This window comes from Hemiscyllium ocellatum, chromosome 14, assembly GCF_020745735.1.
Source record: "Hemiscyllium ocellatum isolate sHemOce1 chromosome 14, sHemOce1.pat.X.cur, whole genome shotgun sequence".
NCBI classification, from domain to species: domain Eukaryota; kingdom Metazoa; phylum Chordata; class Chondrichthyes; order Orectolobiformes; family Hemiscylliidae; genus Hemiscyllium; species Hemiscyllium ocellatum.
The window spans coordinates 1,564,031-1,576,406 of NC_083414.1; the positions used below are offsets into that span (position 1 = coordinate 1,564,031).

At 54.6% G+C, this 12,376-nt stretch overlaps 1 protein-coding gene across 1 annotated transcript in view; it reads right to left on the minus strand.

The window, feature by feature from the left end:
- Window positions 1-486: 486 nt before the first annotated feature.
- The window catches only part of LOC132822207 (sodium- and chloride-dependent creatine transporter 1-like), a 196,265-nt gene continuing 184,375 nt past the window's right edge, over window positions 487-12,376 (minus strand). The window contains exons 11-14 of the mRNA XM_060835284.1: window positions 8,794-8,896; window positions 5,551-5,651; window positions 3,135-3,305; window positions 487-1,347 (exon numbers count right to left, since the gene is read on the minus strand). Coding sequence (XP_060691267.1) covers window positions 1,216-1,347; window positions 3,135-3,305; window positions 5,551-5,651; window positions 8,794-8,896 — 507 coding nt within the window. The 3' untranslated portion in view covers window positions 487-1,215. The remainder of the gene's footprint in view (window positions 1,348-3,134; window positions 3,306-5,550; window positions 5,652-8,793; window positions 8,897-12,376) is intronic.

Sequence of the window (12,376 nt, forward strand, 5' to 3'; positions counted from 1 at the left end):
CACACAATGTTATCATGCTTTTGTCTGTGGGATCTTACTGTGTTGTCAGCTATCCTACACTCCATCAATGGACACACTACAAAAATACTCCATGGCTTTGAAGCTCTTTGGAAGGTCGAGAGATGATGGAAAGGTGGAATATAAACAGAAAGGGTTTTCTAGACAAGTTCTAAAAGCTTGAGACAAAATCAATCGAGGTGGTGGATGGAGCCATGACCAAAGTGTAATACTGTTAATAAACAGAACAGAGATATATCTCACCCCTCTCTCCATTTACACAAGTTGACCATGTATGGAAGGAAACAGAGCTGAAAATGTGTTGCTGGAAAAGCACAGCAGGTCAGGCAGCATCCAAGGAACAGGAGAATCGACGTTTCGGGCACGAGCCCTTCTCCTAGAACGTCGATTCTCCTCGAAGGGCTCATGCCCGAAACGTCGATTCTCCTGCTCCTTGGATGCTGCCTGACCTGCTGTGCTTTTCCAGCAACACATTTTCAGCTCTGATCTCCAGCATCTGCAGTACTCACTTTCTCCTGGAAGGAAACTACCAAGTGACCCAAGTAAGACACAGCACAAAATACCAGTGAGGTGACACTGGATTGGGGATTGGTACCCATCTCCTCATCACTTGCTGTTGCAATTTTTATTCATTCAACCTCGACAGCTCCTCCTGCCAACCCTCTGTATGTGAACACCCTCTCCCTGAGACCAATCGCCAGCCTTCCCCTCCACCCGCTGAGTCTGGGCTCTCTTGTCTCTACCTCTCTGGTGTAGCTCACTGTCACTTGCCCTCTCTGTCCCTCCTTGAGTCCCTTCCATTCCCTGGTGAGCTCCTGCTGAGGTGGATCAGGAGTCAACGCCAATGTCAGTCTGTTTGACCCAACACGACGGGAAAGGATTGTGAGGATCTGGGTACGCGATTGGCTAACTCAGCTGGTTTTCATTTGGGATGGGGCATGTCCAACACTGCTGCTGTTTAAGGTCACAGTGTAATTTCTGAGAACCGTGCATATTTACAAAGCAAACAATACATTGGGGAAAATAGACAGTCTCTACATCGACCATGACAGCTACACTCTGTACAAAACACTTGAAGATCTGCATGTGAAATCCGAATGGGAATCGATGCTACGCATAATCACAGACAGAACTTGGCAGAGCGGGGAAGGGATGGGGGTTTGAGGGGTAGAGGAGAGAGTGCCCCCTGTAGTGCAGTTAGATGGTGGTCTCCTTCTCCTTGTGCACCTGGCTTTGTCCATCTGCTGGTAGGAACTTGGAGGAAGCCTCGTGGGTCATGTACTGCAGGTGGTGTGAGCCCCACACTGGGGTGGTGAGGCATTGCCAACGCTGTGGATCAGCAAAGACACCGTCAGTGAGAATCCTATCCTGTCAGGAATCCAGCATCAAATTACACTCAGTCAACAGGCACAGTTCTCCACACGAGCCCTCCCTCCCCCCCACTCCATCCCCCTCAAACCCCCATCCCTCCCTCCCCCCACTCCATCCCCCTCAAACCCCCATCCCTCCCTCCCCCCACTCCATCCCCCCAAACCCCCATCCCTCCCTCCCCCCACTCCATCCCCCTCAAACCCCCATCCCTCCCTCTCCCCACTCCATCCCCCTCAAACCCCCATCCCTCCCTCCCCCCACTCCATCCCCCTCAAACCCCCATCCCTCCCTCCCCCCACTCCATCCCCCCAAACCCCCATCCCTCCCTCCCCCCACTCCATCCCCCTCAAACCCCCATCCCTCCCTCTCCCCACTCCATCCCCCTCAAACCCCCATCCCTCTCTCCCCTCACTTCTTCTGTCTCTCTCCACTTCCTCTCTCTCTCCATCCCTCTTTCTCCTCACTCCCCTCTCTCTCCCTCTCCCCAACTCCCCCTCTCCCCCAACTCCCTCCCTCTCTCCTCCACTCCCTCTTTCTCCTCACTCCCTCTCTCTTTCTCCCCACTTCCTCTCTCCCACACTTCCTCTCTCTCTCTCTCTCGCTCCTTCCCCCTCTCTCTCTCTCTCTCTCCCCACTCCCTCACTCCCTCTCCCCACACCACTCTCTCTCTCTTGCCCCCTCCCTCACTCCCTCCCTCTCCCCACTCCTCTCTCTCTCTCTCGCTCCCTCCCTCTCTCTCTCCCCACTCCCTCTATCTCTATCCCTCCCCCTCTCCATCTCCCTCCCTCCCCTGCCACTCCCCCTCTCTTCCCCCCCCAGCTCCCTCTCCCTCTCCCAGCCTGTGGGGGGGGGGAAAATCCCTTCAACTACACGTCAGGAAGACTCACCTCCAACTCCCACTCCACACCCCAATACCCCTCCTCACAGGAGCCAATCAGGATCAGTGAGACAACTCTCAGCATTGTCACCTGTCTCTGATCTTCCTGAACGGCACAAACACCTGCACCATCGTCGTGACACTGTGCTGACCACAGGAAGCACTTCGGCAACATGAGGCTTCACTAAGTCTCCAACTGCTGCTCATTGCTGCTCCAACTGAAAAAGTGGAGTAACTGCGTTCGTCCTGACCACACATGACGGCATTTAGTGATGATGAGGCTCTCTGTCTCTCTCCCTCTGTCTCTCTCTCTCTCTCTCTCTGTCTCTCTCTCCCTCTCTGTCTCTCTCTCCCTCTCTGTCTCTCTCTCCCTCTCTCTCTCTCTCTCTCCATGGGAGCAACTTCCACACTCCGCCCATTGTCTGGGTAAAGTCATTTCTCCTGAATTCCCAATGGGATTCTCTCTCGCTCTCTCTCTCTTCCTCTATCTGAGATAGAGAGGGCAGGACAGAGTGCGAGAGAGAGAGAGGGTGAGATAAAGAGAGCAAGATAGACAGAGAGTAAAACAAATGGAGACTGAGAGAGGGAGAGAGAATGCAAGAGAGACAGAGACAGAGAGAGTGCAAGACAGAGGGAGAGAGAGAGAGACAGAGAGAGAGAGAGAGAGAGAGAGGGAGAGTGCGAGACAGAGGGAGTGCGAGACAGAGGGAGAGAGATAGACAGAGAGAGAGAGACAGAGAGAGAGAGAAAGAGAGAGTGCGAGACGGAGGGAGAGAGAGAGAGAGAGACAGATGGGCTGCATCTCAAGGCCCTCTCTGAGTAGCCAGTGTTGAACAGCAATGAGACGGTGGGTTCAATGTGAACTAACCTGTTTGAGGGTTCCCTCAGCTCGCAGCATCTTGATCCCTACAGTGAGGGGGATACAGACCATCGAAGCTATTGCCAGGATCCAGCCAATCATCTCGCCCCACCATGGGTACACGTAGGTCTTGTTGTAAGTGAGGGGTTTGTAGTTGACAATGTGAAACAGGAAGATTCCCTGTGCAGAACGGCAGGAAGGCATCAGTTCGCAGGTTCATATCCAACTTCACAAAGTGTGAGGGAAACAAAAGGGCAATCTGGGCACAGCAAGATCCCACAAACAGCAAATAGTTTGGATAACCTGGAAACCTGGTTTCCGTGGCAATAATTGAGGAAACTCCCATTGTTCTAATAGTGACACGTTTTAATAGATAATGGAGACGGAGGTGGGCCCCTGGTTAGTATCAGCCCCTCTGACAGTGCAGCACTCCCACAGCCATGCACTCGGACTCTCGGGGGGGGGGGCCTGCACTGAAAACACAACTGCTGTCTTTCAAAGCAAACTTGCAAACCCTCCCTGCAGCAGGTCCCTGTAACTGTGGGACAATCCTCCTGTTAGTGAGAAACCCAGTTTGAGGTGGGGGGGGAGGAGGGGGGATGGAGGGGGAGGGGGGGAGGGGGGATGGAGGGGGGAGGTGGAGGGGAGAGGTGGAGGTAGAGGGGGAGGTGGAAGGGGGAGGTGGAGTGGGGAGGTAGAGGGGTGGGGGGGCTGGAGGGGGAGATGGAGGGGAGAGGGAGATGGAGGGGGCGATGGAGAGGGCGGTGGAGGGGGAGGTAGAGGGGGACGGGGGAGAGGGAGGGGGAGGAGGGAGGTGAGGCTTGGGGATTGCTGTTTAAAGGGAAATCACAGCTGATCAGGAACAGGAGGCAATCCATCAACCTCAGGACAAAATGTAAGAGGGAACTGTGTTGGTTAGAGCACGGAGCTCAGGGTAGCTCAGTGGTTAGCACTGCTGCCTCACAGCGCCAGGGTCCCAGGTTTGATTCCCACCCCAGGTGATTCTCTGTGTGAAGTTTGCACATTCTCCCCGTATCTGTGTGGGTGTGCTCCAGTTTCCTCCCACAATCCAAAGATGTGCCAGTCAGGGTGAGTTGTCCCGTAGTGCCTGATGAAGGGCTTTTGCCCGAAACGTCGATTTCGCTGCTCCTCGGATGCTGCCTGAGCTGCTGTGCTCTTCCAGCACCACTGATCCAGAATCTGGTTTCCAGCATCTGCAGTCATTGTTTTTACCCCGTAGTGCCCAGGGATGTGCAAGCTGGTGGTTTAGCCATGGGAAATGCGGGGATGGGTCTTTGGAGGTTCAATGTGGACTTGATGGGCCGAATGGGCTGCTTCCGCACTATAGGGACTCAATGTTTTGGGAGCAACTTCCAAAATTAGAATGCTAATTGGGTATTGTCAGAAAAGGTTACATCTTGTTGAAGCTTTTCACATTGTATCTATCAGGACCATTCACAAGAATAGCAATTCCAAGGGAAACCTAACACTTACACAGCAGGACAGGAGCATACTGATTGGTTGGCAATTGGACACTGATTATTAGAGGTATTTCCATTGGAAGGCTCCCATTAATGCAATTGACAGTTAACTGCCAGGATTTATTTAAATTTTAAATTAGGCGAGTTGCTTCTGATTGGTCAGAGAATTACATGAGTCTATTTGCTGGCCAATCAGAACTCTCCACTCAAGGAGTATAAGCATTGAATTAGTATTCTTGTGAAATGTCCTGATGAAGGCGAGACAATAATCTTTGATATAAAAAACATGTCTTTACTCAGGGATACTGTAGTTCTATATAACCACACAATTATTTGGATTATATATCCATTGTGTTGAATTGTTTTTATTTGTTAGCCACACAATAGACTACGGTGTAATTAATTGTTGATTGAGGAAGTGTATGTTTATCATTTGTAAATGAATATCACAACCGGCAAATATTGGCTCCAGTTGTATCCTTCAACCAGTTAGCTTTCAGGATGGGAGCATGAGTGAGACAAAGAGGGATTAGCTTCAGGACTGTTGGTGAAGGAGTTAGAGGTTATTTTATCTGCTAACCAATTGGAATAACTCACTGGGTCAAACACTCCCCTAAAAGTCTTGCTTCTAAAATTTGAAGATCCAAATTGGGAGGGTAAGCATAATTTAGTTTTTGGATTAATAATCCAGAAAATCTAGACTCACACGATGTCAGATTTAACCCCGTGGTTACCAGCTATCTAACATGGAGGCTAGAACAGGTGACAACACCCAGAGAGACTGGGGCCCCTGTAATTGGGAAGAAACATTAAACCCACTGAGAGGTACATCAGTGACGAGTAAGTCCCAGTCAGGATCCTCCCCTCCTCCCCCAGCGACCCCGGGCAGGAATCACCCCCAACATTTCACGGGAAATGGAGATTTGAGGATCTGGGTCACTCACCACACAGACACAGGGGGTGATAAAGAGCCAGCACCATTTGATCCAGGGTAAAGGCCGATAGCCGATCATTCGGGCAATATCATCGATGAAACGGTCAGCACCTGCCGCGTGGGAGAGTCACAAACAACTGCTGTCACTTCACATTCTACACACCCTCCCCCCACACCCTGGGGCTGCCCCCCACGCGCCCACAACCCCACACCCTGGGGCTGCCCCCCCCACGCCCCCATACCCTCCCCCACACCCCCACACCCTGGGGCTGCCCCCCACGCGCCCACAACCCCACACCCTGGGGCTGCCCCCCCCACGCCCCCATACCCTCCCCCCACACCCCCACACACTGGGGCTGGCCCCTCACACTCCGATACCCTCCCCCCACATCCCCACACACTGGGGCTGACCCCCCACACCCCCACACACTTCCTCACCCACACAGTGTGACAGGGGTCAGAGGTCAGAGGTGACCAGTGGACCAATGGCATGGACTGGGAGGGTACCAGCTGATTACCCAGGGTCGGAGGGCAAACTGGAGCAACCCAATGGGGAAACGAGATGGGACAGAGCGAGGGCCAGCTATTTCACACTAACCAACAGGGGGAGCCACTGAGCGGGTGGGGGAGAGAGAGGGGAATGGAGATGGGCTGGACAGGGGGAGTGGGGACAGTATGGGAGGGAGAGAGAGGCAGAAGGAGGGGGAGGTAGATGGGACAGAGCAAGGGGGAGGGAGTGGAGGTGAGTGGGGAGGGGAGGAGGGAATTAGGGAGTGGGGAAGGAGTGGGGGAGGGACTGAGGGGGGAGTGGGGGAGGGAGTGGGGAGGGAGTGGGGGGGAGTGGGGAGGGAGTGTGGGGGAGGGGGGAGGGAGTAGGGGAGGGACTGAGGGGAAGGAGTGGGGGGAATGGGGGAGTGGGGGAGGGACTGAGGGGAGGGAGTGGGGGAGGGACAGAGGGGAGGGAGTGTGGGGAGTGGGGGAGGGAGTGGGGCGAGTGGAGAGGGAGTGGGGGAGTGGAGGGGGGAGTGGGGGAGGGAGTGTGGGGAGTGGGGGGGAGCGGAGGGAGTGAGGGAGGGGAGTGGGGGGAGTGGGGGAGAGAGTGGGGAGGAGAGTAGGGAGGGGAGTGGGGGAGGGGAGTGGGGGAGGGGAGTGGGGGAGGGAAGTGGGGGAGGGGAGGGGAGTGGGGGGAGGGGAGTGGAGGAGGGGAGTGGGGGGAGGGGAATGGAGGAGGGGAGTGGGGGAGGGGAGTAGGGGAGGGGAATGGGGAAGGTAGTGTGGGGGAGGGAGTGGGGGATGGGAGTGGGGGAGGGGAATGGAGGAGGGGAGTGGGGGAGGGGAGTGGGGGAGGGGAATGGAGGAGGGGAGTGGGGGAGGGGAGTGGGGGAGGGGAGTGGGGGAGGGGAGTGGGGGAGGGGAGGGGAGTGGGGGGAGGGGAGTGGAGGAGGGGAGTGGGGGGAGGGGAATGGAGGAGGGGAGTGGGGGAGGGGAATGGAGGAGGGGAGTGGGGGAGGGGAGTAGGGGAGGGGAATGGGGGAGGGGAGTGGGGGAGGGGAGTGGGGAAGGTAGTGTGGGGGAGGGAGTGGGGGATGGGAGTGGGGGAGGGGAGTGGAGGTTGGATGTGGAGCGAATCCCCTCATTGATTTGAGGAAGGGAGTTCTCGGAAGCCGGAGAGATACCTCTCGATGTGAGGAGTAGGGTATCTTACCACCTCATTCCCTCCCACGTTCCCCGCATTATCAGGAAAGTTGTTTCCTAACAGCTTCTATTGAGCAGTTGGCCATTTCCGGAACATTCAGAGTGCCGAGGGGTTTGGTACGCTGGTTGGGCTCTGAGGGGCAGATGACAGAGTGCTCAGGGAGAGAGACAGAGAGAGACAGACAGAGGGAGAGAGAGACAGTGAGAGAGGGAGAGACAGAGAGAGAGAGAGAGGGAGAGACAGTGAGAGGGAGAGAGACAGTGAGAGAGGGAGAGACAGAGAGAGAGAGAGAGAGAGGGAGAGACAGTGAGAGGGAGAGAGACAGAGAGAGAGGGAGAGAGAGAGAGACAGAGAGAGGGAGAGACAGTGAGAGGGAGAGAGACAGTGAGAGAGGGAGAGACAGAGAGAGAGAAAGAGAGAGACAGAGAGACAGGGAGAGAGAGAGAGAGAGACAGACAGACAGACAGAGAGAGAGAGAGATAGAGAGACAGGGAGAGAGAGAGAGGGGGGGAGAGAGAGAGAGGGGGAGAGAGAGACAAGGAGGGGGGGGGGGAGAGAGGGAGGGAGAGACAGAGAGAGAGGGAGAGAAAGAGACAGAGACAGAGAGGGAGGGAGAGAGAGGGAGAGACAGAGAAAGAGAGAGACAGAGAGAGGGAGAGAGAGAAACAGAGAGAGACAGAGAGAGAGGGAGGGAGAGACAGAGAGAGAGAGAGAGAGAGAGAAACAGAGAGAGACAGAGAGAGAGGGAGGGACAGACAGAGAGAGAGAGAAACAGAAGAGACAGAGAGAGAATGAGAGACAGAGAGAGGCAGGGATGAGGAGCACACACTTTCACCCTGTCCCCTGTTTGATCGGGACGTTGTTGTGGTGGGTGGCAGGAGGAACATTCCGAATGACCATGTGTCAGTCATTAGCAGGACATGGGCGGTGGGAGGGTAGGAGCGGGAGGGTAGGAGCGGGGGCAGTGGGATTAATCAGAAAACCCCTTCTGAGTAAGCTAGCTGTTTTCCCAGAGCGTCGGAGGCTGAGGGGTGACCTCATAAAGGTTTTTAAAATCATGAGGAGCATGGATCGGATAAATAGGCAAAGTCTTTTCCCTTTGGGGGAGGGGAAGTTGAAAACTAGGGGCAGATTTTTGAAGTGAGAGGATTAAAGATTTCAGGGGGACCTGAGGGGCAAGAGGGTAGTGTATACGAGGAATGAGATGCCAGAGGAAGTGGTAGATGTCAGTATAATTACAAGGTTTAAAAGACTTTTGGACAGATACATGAGGAGGAAAGGTTTACGGGGATATGGGTCAAACACAGGCAAATGGGACTAGATTAGGTTGGGAAACCTGGTTAGCATAGACAAGGTGGGCCGAAAGGTCTGTTTGTGTGCTCTATGACTCTATGAGTAGCCTCCTGCTGTGTGTAGGGGTCCACGTTGGAACTGTTGGTGAAGAGGGATCATGTGAGATGTATTTTGGTTCTGAATTAAGGTGGAATTTGGTCTGTCCATGTGCGGATAGCCCCACATTGGGGAGCTATCAGGCAGCGAGAGACAGAGACCTCTTACCGTATACCCAGGCTACCACCACACACTCCCAGAACGCCTGCCACAATAACGTGATGCCACTAGCAGAGTAATAGTCAAACAGCTGGAAGATGTACATGCCACCCTGCGGAATACAGCAAAGCAGGAGTTAGACACAGCAATGGAACAGCACAGGGAGGCCATTCTGCCCCACCACTCAATTCCAGAGCCAGGCCAGAAAGGTTTCACTTGATTTTGGTTTGAAACACCGTTACACACCATGGACTGCAGCGGGTCAAGAAGGCAGCTCACCCCCACCTTCTCAAGGGGCAACTAGGGACGGGTAATAAACACTGGGCCCAGCCAGTGACCCCCACACCCCTCAGACTGACCCACCTCTGATGAGAAACTGACATATACTAAAGTTACTCAATTCTGGCTGTGGTGTGGTAAAGCAGCGATCAGGTGTAGAGGGAGTTACCCCTCAGCATGTGGACAACATTATAATCCATCCACAGGATATGGGCACCACTGACTGGGCCATTACCCCATTGCTGTGGGTCTGGAGTTACCTGCGGGCTGGACTCGGTAACAGTGGGACAGGTTTGATGAGCGGGGGGAGCAGGGGAGTGTGGGGGGAACATTGAGAAGTTATCTCACCTGCCAAAGAGCCACAGAACATCCCCGTGTCTGCCCCCATCACCCGCTCACCCCCACCCCGTCACCCACTCACGCCCAACCACTCACCCCCACCCCATCACCCACTCACGCCCAACCACTCACCCCCACCCCATCACCCACTCACGCCCAACCACTCAGCCCCATCCCGTCACCCACTCACGCCCAACCACTCACCCCCACCCTGTCACCCACTCACGCCCAACCACTCACCCCCACCCCATCACCCACTCACGCCCAACCACTCACCCCCACCCCATCACCCACTCACGCCCAACCACTCACGCCCACCCCGTCACCCAGTCAGGGAATCCTGAGGGACAGGATATACATGTATTTGGAAAGGCAAGGACTGGGCGGCACGGTGGCACAGTGGTTAGCACTGCTGCCTCACAGCGCCTGAGACCCGGGTTCAATTCCTGACTCAGGTGACTGACTGTGTGGAGTTTGCACATTCTCCCCGTGTCTGCGTGGGTTTCCTCCGGGTGCTCCGGTTTCCTCCCACGGTCCAAAGATGTGTGGGTCAGGTGAATTGGCCATGCTAAATTGCCCGTAGTGTTAGGTAAGGGGTAAATGTAGGGGTATGGGTGGGTTGTGCTTCGGAGGTTCGGTGTGGACTTGTTGGGCCGAAGGGCCTGTTTCCACACTGTAAGGAATCTAATCTAAACCTGATTAGGGATGGTCAACATAGCTTTGTGCGTGGGAAATTATGTCTCACAAACCAAAAGAGAAAATCTCTTTTGGGAAATCTCAGCAGGTCTGGCAGCATCTGTAAAGAGAGAAAGGAGCTACGTTCGAGTCTAACTGACCCTTTTTCAAAGCTGAGAAACAGGGAGGTATTTATACTGGGCTGGGAGACGGGGAGTCATGGCTCCAGGAGTAAAGGTAGCAACAAAGAGTGCACAGAGAGATTATAGGGAGATTAGGAGCTGTGAGTGACCAAGGCTGAAGCCAGTGCTATGTGATAAAATATGTGGGGGGTGGGGGGTGGGGGGGGGGAGGGGTGAAGCAGAGGCAAAATGGAAAACAGGGGAGAAAGGTAGGAAAGAGGGAAGAGGAGAGGAAAAAAGTGATGAGAAAGTGGGGAGCGAGAGGAAGAGAGACAATCAAGAAATAAGAAGTACAGAACAGTGAAAAAAATATTAAAAAAGATAAACAAAATAAATAAAATTATGGAGCAGAATGAAAACAGAGGGGTTGGGATGCGATAATCATCTGAAGTTGTTGAATTCAGCGTTGAGACCGGCAGGCTGTAACGGGCCGAGACAGAAGATGGGATGCTGTTCCTTCAGTTTGCGTTGAGCTTCACTGGAACATTGCAGCAGGCCAAGGGCAGACAGGTGGGTATGGACAGACAGGTGGGTATGGACAGACAGGTGGGTGTGGACAGACAGGTGGGTATGGACAGACAGGTGGGTATGGACAGACAGGTGGGTGTGGACAGACAGGTGGGTGTGGACAGACATGTGGGTGTGGACAGACAGGTGGGTGTGGACAGACAGGTGGGTGTGGACAGACAGGTGGGTATGGACAGACAGGTGGGTGTGGACAGACAGGTGGGTATGGACAGACAGGTGGGTATGGGAGCAGGGTTGGGTGTTAAAGTGACAAGCCACGGGAAGGTCCGGGACCTGATTGCGTACAGACCCAAGGTGCTCAGCAAAGTGATCACCCAGTCGGGGTTTGGTCTCTCCGATATTGAGGAGACCACATTGGGAGCAATGATTGCAATCGACCAAATTGAAAGAGGTACAAGTGAAACGCTGCTTAATCTGAAAGGAGTGTTTGGGGCCTTGGATGGTGAGCATTGAAGAGATAAAGGGGCAGGTGTTGCACCTTCTGCGATTGCATGGGAAGGTGCCGTGTGTGATGGGAGGGTGCTGTGTGTGATGGGAAGGTGCCGTGTGTGATGGGAGGGTGCTATGTGTGATGGGAGAGATGCCAGGTGTGATGGGAAGGTGCCGTGTGTGATGGGAGAGGTGTTAGGTGTGATGGGAAGGTGCCGTGTGCGATGGGAAGGTGCTGTGTGTGATGGGAGAGGCGTTAGGTGTGATGGGAAGGTGCCGTGTGTGATGGGAAGGTGCTGTGTGTGATGGGAAGGTGCTGTGTGTGATGGGAAGGTGCCGTGTGCGATGGGAAGGTGCTGTGTATGGTGGAGAGGTGCCGTGTGCGATGGGAAGGTGCTGTGTGTGATGGGAGAAGTGTTAGGTGTGATGGGAAGGTGCCGTGTGTGATGGGAAGGTGCTGTGTGTGATGGGAAGGTGCTGTGTGTGATGGGAAGGTGCCGTGTGCGATGGGAAGATGCTGTGTGTGATGGAGAGGTGCCGTGTGTGATGGGAAAGTGCTGTGTGCGATGGGAGAGGTGCCGTGTGTGATGGGAGAGGTGTTAGGTGTGATGGGAAGGCGCTGTGTGTGATGGGAAGGTGCCATGTGTGATGGGAAGGTGCTGTGTGTGATGGGAAGGTGCCGTGTGCGATGGGAGAGGTGCCGTGTGTGATGGGAGAGTGCCGAGTGTGATGGGAAGTTGTTGTGTGTGATGGGAAGGTGCTGTGTGTGATGGAGAGGTGCTGTGTGTGATGGGAAGGTGCCGTGTGTGATGGGAAGGTGTTGTGTGTGATGGGAAGGTGCTGTGTGTGATGGGAGAGGTGCCATGTGTGATGGAGAGGTGCTGTGTGTGATGGGAAGGTGCCGTGTGTGATGGGAAGGTGCTGTGTGTGATGGAGAGGTGCTGTGTGTGATGGGAAGGTGCTGTGTGTGATGGAGAGGTGCCGTGTGTGATTGGAGAGGTGCTGTGTGTGATGGGAAGGTGCCGTGTGCGATGGGAAGGTGCCGTGTGTGATGGGAAGTTGTTGTGTGTGATGGGAGGGTGCCGTGTGTGATGGGAAGGTGCTGTGTGCGATGGGAAGGTGCCGTGTGTGATGGGAGAGGTGCTGTGTGTGATGGGAAG